Source organism: Sinocyclocheilus grahami, unplaced genomic scaffold, assembly GCF_001515645.1.
Source record: "Sinocyclocheilus grahami isolate Dianchi unplaced genomic scaffold, SAMN03320097.WGS_v1.1 scaffold733.1, whole genome shotgun sequence".
Taxonomy (NCBI): Eukaryota; Metazoa; Chordata; class Actinopteri; order Cypriniformes; family Cyprinidae; genus Sinocyclocheilus; species Sinocyclocheilus grahami.
The window spans coordinates 616,401-623,223 of record NW_015505912.1 but is presented as its reverse complement, the minus strand read 5'-3'; the positions used below and the strand labels follow the sequence as shown (position 1 = coordinate 623,223).

Genomic DNA, 6,823 nt, shown 5'->3' with positions numbered 1-6,823 from the left:
GGACAAAATAGCTTCCTGAATAATTTAGTGATAGCTAGACCTCTATCCACTAATATATCTGAATAGGATGGAGGATGGGAATACAATACCATAAGCATGCAGCATTAGATATTTGCTCTCCACTCTTTGCAATATTGACATCATAATTTCTTCTGGTAGCTTCCTGTAGATTCTAGATATCTATGAGAGTACATGTGGTCAAAATATGACTCATGACTTTCTTTCACCCTTTTTCCTAAAACTAAGTATTTTTTAATATGGCCCATTTTCCGGAAGCTGTGTCATTCTATGAAATGGTGCCATTTAGTATTTCAGAAAGCAGATTTAGAAATCATATTTTTCCACCTCGGCTCCAAAGTGCTAGGTCCATAACTGCCATAGATATTGTAAGTCCACTAATATTCAGATTAGTGACCAACATGTATGGGCTTTTCCAGTTGAGATACCTCAATTCTAAAGCTGCATGCATCAATAGCCAAACCCTAAAGTGATACACCCTTTCAGAATAGTTTTGGAATTTCTAAAATTTAGTATTGGTCTCATAATCAATCACACATCATATTTTGAAAAAAATGTTTTGAGGTTGATTGTAATGGGATTGAAGGTCGATGCCAAAATGGCTAATAACTGCTGAGCCTGTAAATATTTACAAAGCTATATAAAAGTAAAATACACACACACACACACACACACACACACACACACACACATATATATATATATATATGTGTGTATATATACACACATACATGCATATATAATGTCACACCCTCATGTCAGAAAGATCAAACTGTTACTTTAAAAGTGTGAATTTATTCAGTATAGCAAGGTTGAAACGAACTACTGTTATTTGGGACCCTGGACCACAAAACCACCTTTATACACTAAATAAATAGAAAGCTGAATAAATAAAACATACTTTCCAGAAGGCCAACAATTCACTAAAAATGTTTTTTATTGGTCTTATGAAGTATTCTAATTTGTTGAGAAATTCATCACAGTTAAAAGAACCAAAGACTTAAACTACTTCAGTCTGTCTGCATTGAATTTATTTAATACACGAGTTTCACAATTTGAGTTGAATTACTGAAATAAATGAACTTTTCCACGACATTCTAATTTATTGAGATGCACCTGTATTTTTGGCTATTGCTACAAATATACCCCAGCGACTTAAGACTGGTTTTGTGCTCCAGGGTCACATTTTAGTATCATTAATTTTTTTTATTGATTTGTTAATATTTTGATTTTGATTTTATTTTTACACTTTCTGTTTTCATTTTCATTTTAGTAAAAACATTTTTTATTTTGTTGTGTGTTTTTGTGATTTTTAGTCATTTTTATTAGCTTTTACTAAGTTTTATTTTAGTTTTTGTTTATTTATTTTTAGTTATTTTAGTACTTCAACTTCAACTCAATAAGAAATGTTACCTTGGAAACTAACTGAAATAAAATGTTACATTTTTTAAAAAGTATTTTATTTAATTTCAGCTAATTTTTATTTTATTTCAAGTATGGAAATGGAAATGTTTTTTTTATGGTTAGGTAATGATAATAACCCTGAAATGCACAACTACAAACTTTGTATGTTTAAAGAGACTGTCTTCTTAACCTTTTCTCCTCTTGCCTTCAGGCGAGACCTTCTCTGAAATCTTCAGCCACACGGAGCAGTGCCAGTCGTGTACATCATGTTCTGAACTCATGCGCATGCTGACGCCCTGCACTGATGCCAACGACGCGTTGTGTGTCTGCGACTATGGGTTCTACTTCAATAAAATGACAGGCCGCTGTGAGACCTGCACGGTGTGTCCTGTGGGCCAGGGTGTGCTGATGCGCTGTAATTTTGACCGTGACACGGTGTGCGAGGAGTGCGTGGATGACACGTATTCAGATCAGGAGTCCTCTTTTGACCCCTGCATGCCCTGCGCTGTCTGCGATCAGCCTGAGATGAAGTTGAGAAGCTGCACACCTGTCAATGATGCTGTCTGCCAAGGTAGGAGAATCGAGAATAGAAATCAAATAGAAGTTGTGAATAGATGGGTTATCAAGTGTGACAAATAGATTTCTGTTACTCAGCTTCATGCTTGGTTATAAAATCACTGGCCAAGAAATTAGCCCTGTGTGTTGGCCCTCAACGGCTCTGTTCTCTGGAGATGAAAGTTGAAGACAAGTTAGTTGTGACAATCAGATTTTTACATTTGAGTATGTCACCACTACAATACTAGTGTACTCGTATTTTACATTTATTTATTTATTGTGTTGATGGGTGGTTGCTACGGCTACAGCACTTTCTAGGTACCACCATTTTACATGCTGTATTGATGAAAATGGATTTTTCACTTCTTTTACATAATGCATTATCATAAATGTTCCCCAAAACACATAAATGGTCAGTCTGTAAAGAATTTCATGAAGACTTCACAACACCATACTTTTAAAACTCTGTAGTATACTCACTATTTGTTATCATTTCAGGAGCTTGTGTCACAACAAATAGAGATTTCACAAAACTCGCGTTTGAATCGTCAGTGGCAAATTCTTTAAATATAAAAAACGTACTTACAGACTGTGAGGCAGAACAGCCGGCATTGTAGTCTACTCTCCCTGGATCAGGAAACAGTCCTCCATAAAATACGCTGGACACATCTGAATATTTGGGTTGAACTGTTCTGGAACAGTGTTGTAAATACAACTTAACCACTGATTTCTAGTCGTGTCCTCTTTTGGAAGGCCAAACAAAGTAGTTTCGCTTTCACAACGAAACACACGGTGGGCTAGAGTGAGCGGAGGTGGGCGGCCTTGAGAACGGCGTGGTTGGTAAAAAAATATATATATATGTATATGACAGTTCGTCCTATGACTGCATGTGATGGATAAATTAATGGATGAGATTTGCTAATGATCATTGTGTCATTCTCAGTTCACTGTTGTGTTTGTGTAGATGTGATATGTCTACAAACAGACCAGTAACATGATTTAAAACTAAAAAGGCCAACACACATCACCCTTTTGTGATTGCCCAGCTCTCTGAACTCTCTGTATAATGTCAGATGCTCTTGGCATAGCCGGAAGCGTAATGTTTGCCATCTTATTGCTGAGCTGAAATTAGCTGTGAATAAAATTAACAGTATCTTGAGCAATGGATCACATTCAAAGTTCTGCAGTCAACATTACAGGCTTTGTTCTGTGTCTGGCCGCTAACATGGTTTCAGAAGAGGACCACATAAAGAGGCTTTGTACACAGAACACAAGTTCTGTCATCAAAGAAAACCATACTAAGTGCAGCAGGGTCCATAAATGGATTTTCAGTGTACTTTCTTAATGTATTCTCATTATGGTATTACACAGAAAATATATGATGTCATTTGAGGCATTTTGTGCAATGTGTGTGTATGTATAGACAGCATTTGTAAAATGGAAAAAATAGCTAATCTTACCACTCAAAATAATGCAACAGTTCCCCTCAATAATCCACACAATTTGAGGCATTAGCATATTAGTACAAAATCACCTTCCAAACTTATTCCTCACAAAATTGTATTACTTAATTCATAAACTTAAGTATAACCCAAATATCCATAAACTTAGCAAAAAGCTAAACTTGGCAAAAACTCACCACCACTTAGTTTGGAAAAATATGGAAAGTGTTGCAGTTATTTCTAACTTGGCTGAATATGTATGTTTCTGGATATTGTCTTGAACACAGATTATTATTGCCATTGTCAATAGCTAATCAGCAAATATTAAACAGTGATAATCTGGATTGGATTAGTTTGTACATGACTGCCGAGACATGCGTGTGTGTAAGTGATGTTTATCTGTTAATGATCAATGTAAGATTTTCTCAGACCCGGTCTGACCTCTTATAATGTCAGATGCTCTTGGCATAGCCGGAAGCGTAATGTTTGCCATCTTATTGCTGAGCTGAAATTAGCTGTGAATAAAATTAACAGTATCTTGAGCAATGGATCACATTCAAAGTTCTGCAGTCAACATTACAGGCTTTGTTCTGTGTCTGGCCGCTAACATGGTTTCAGAAGAGGACCACATAAAGAGGCTTTGTACACAGAACACAAGTTCTGTCATCAAAGAAAACCATACTAAGTGCAGCAGGGTCCATAAATGGATTTTCGGTGTACTTTCTTAATGTATTCTCATTATGGTATTACACAGAAAATATATGATGTCATTTTAGGCATTTTGTGCAATGTGTGTGTATGTATAGACAGCATTTGTAAAATGGAAAAAATAGCTAATCTTACCACTCAAAATAATGCAACAGTTCCCCTCAATAATCCACACAATTTGAGGCATTAGCATATTAGTACAAAATCACCTTCCAAACTTATTCCTCACAAAATTGTATTACTTAATTCATAAACTTAAGTATAACCCAAATATCCATAAACTTAGCAAAAAGCTAAACTTGGCAAAAACTCACCACCACTTAGTTTGGAAAAATATGGAAAGTGTTGCAGTTATTTCTAACTTGGCTGAATATGTATGTTTCTGGATATTGTCTTGAACACAGATTATTATTGCCATTGTCAATAGCTAATCAGCAAATATTAAACAGTGATAATCTGGATTGGATTAGTTTGTACATGACTGCCGAGACATGCGTGTGTGTAAGTGATGTTTATCTGTTAATGATCAATGTAAGATTTTCTCAGACCCGGTCTGACCTCTTGACGGGGTCTAAACATAAAGGTGAGAGGTCATAGGTCATGGGTGGCTACTGATTTCAGTTCAGCCTGGGTTCTATAAACATGGAAATCTCCAGAAGAAAGTAAATAAAACATGGTGTTGTCTGCTACAAGGTTTACAGATGAAGCAGATGTATCAAAAATCTAAGAGGGTTTTCACACCGGAGTCCTTTTTTAAAAGAACCAAATCTAGATCCCTTGAAGTGGGCCAATCAGTGAATCGAGTAAAAAAGGACTCAGATCTCTTTATGTTCACACTGTCCCTTCCCCTGAAAGAGGACTCAGATTATTTTTTGGTCCATTTAAGCAGTAATATTTTCTCAGACCCCTTTGTGTCCTTACGGTTGCTTTTTGGACCTAGTCCACTTCAGTGCTGTTTATTGAGGGTACAGCAATACTATGCAAGATGGAACAGTAGACAAGTGAATGCCATGAATTAATAATTTGGAAAGATCTTCCAGCAGAAGCAGCCATGATGAATAGTGTGATGAATTTGTACAGAGGTGTCCGATGACCAAATGAAATGGAAAAATCAAGTGAACTCAGAGTGATTTGTGTTCACATAGCAAATTTGAACAAACTCAGACCACCTTCCAAAATGATCTTGATTCGGTTCACTTTAAAAAGCAAACTGCACTCAGACCCCAGAAAAGGACCAAGTGTGAAAAAAAAGATCAGATTCAGTTTTGAGAATTTTTTTGTCCTTTTCTACTCTAATGGGAGATTAGTCATATATGGTAAAAGGCAGCATGGAAGTGGCGTGTAATTTCATTAAAAAGCATGAAGTTGTGCTGGTGTGTGGTGTGTGTCAAAAAACACCATCAATTGCAACATACCCGGGTGAATCTTAAAAGAACATATCACATTTCATGTAATAGGTCACATTTCACCCTCAAATCAAAAGAAAAAAATATATATATTTTGGCTTTCTTTTTTTTCCTTCTTTTTTTTAAGAGCCTTGTTACTGTTTTTATAACATCAATGTAACACCCCTGTGGACTGTTTGTTGTGGTTTCTTCCCCTTTTGTTGGTTTAGTCTGTTCGATCATTAGTTAATTATCCTCAGTGTGCTCACCTGTCTGCCCCTCGTTATCTGCCCTATGAGTTCCTGTCTCGTGTATTCTATTATTGTCGGTTATTGTGAATGTTACCGTGAGTGTGTGTGTGTGTGTGTGTGTGTGTGTGTGTGTGTGTGTGTGTGTGATCTACCCAAATCTGCCTTGTTGTCGCTACATTAAATATCCTTATTTGAATCCCTGTCGTCATCCAGCCTGCCTCCACACACCGTGACAGAATAACTGACCCTAAAGTATAGCGGCGTCTTTCCCCTCGTTTGTTTTTTCCAGTTTTTGCCAGTGTTTATTTTTGTTTTTCTATGGATTACCCCACTCTTGTGTTCTAGTTTGTCGGTTATTGTGAATGTTACCCTGACTGTGTGTGTGTCTGTCTCTGCCTAGTTGTCGCTACATTAAATATCCTTATTTTGAATCCTTGTCGTCCTCGTCATCCTGCCTGCCTCCACACACCGTGACCGTGACAGAATAACCGACCCTAAAGTAAAGTATAGCAGCGTATTTCCCCTAGTTTGTTTTGCTGTTTTTTTTGTCAGTTTTGTTTTTGTATAATGGATTACCCCGCCTTCCAAATCCTCCAGCTGGAGCAGGGGGAACGCTCTCTTGAGGACCACACAAACAACTTTCTGTCCCTGGCCCACCTCACGCACTACCCGGACAACTGCCTCTGTACCTTCTATAGAGTTGGACTTAACGCCACCACACGAGCGCAGTTGTCTGGGGATGGTCCTCAAGAGAGCTTCACCACCTTCGTCGAGTGGATGCTGGTGTCCTGCAAGTCCCAGCTAACCGTGGGCATCGCTGACGACGACACCAGCCCCACTCAGGACACTGAGCCCAGCCCACCATCTCCCCACGTAATGGAGCATAAGCCTGAGCCCACCGATGATGGAGAGTCATTTCCCGCCATGATCCAGGAGCCGGAGCGAAGCCCGGCGGCTAAGAAGAGGATCGCCTTGGAGGTTGAGCCCAACACGTCAGACCAGGTGCGAGAGCCGGCGACAGTGCCCACCACGAGGGAGCAAGCCGTGGATGGTGTGAGCG

General features: G+C 38.3%; 1 protein-coding gene across 2 annotated transcripts in view; it reads left to right on the top strand.

The window, feature by feature from the left end:
- LOC107560558 (tumor necrosis factor receptor superfamily member 16-like) overlaps positions 1-6,823 on the top strand; it is a 37,733-nt gene that overhangs the window by 15,506 nt on the left and 15,404 nt on the right. For both annotated transcript variants that reach the window (XM_016244775.1, XM_016244774.1), the window contains exon 3: positions 1,634-1,993. In XM_016244775.1, the coding sequence (XP_016100261.1) occupies positions 1,634-1,993 (360 nt within the window). The remainder of the gene's footprint in view (positions 1-1,633; positions 1,994-6,823) is intronic.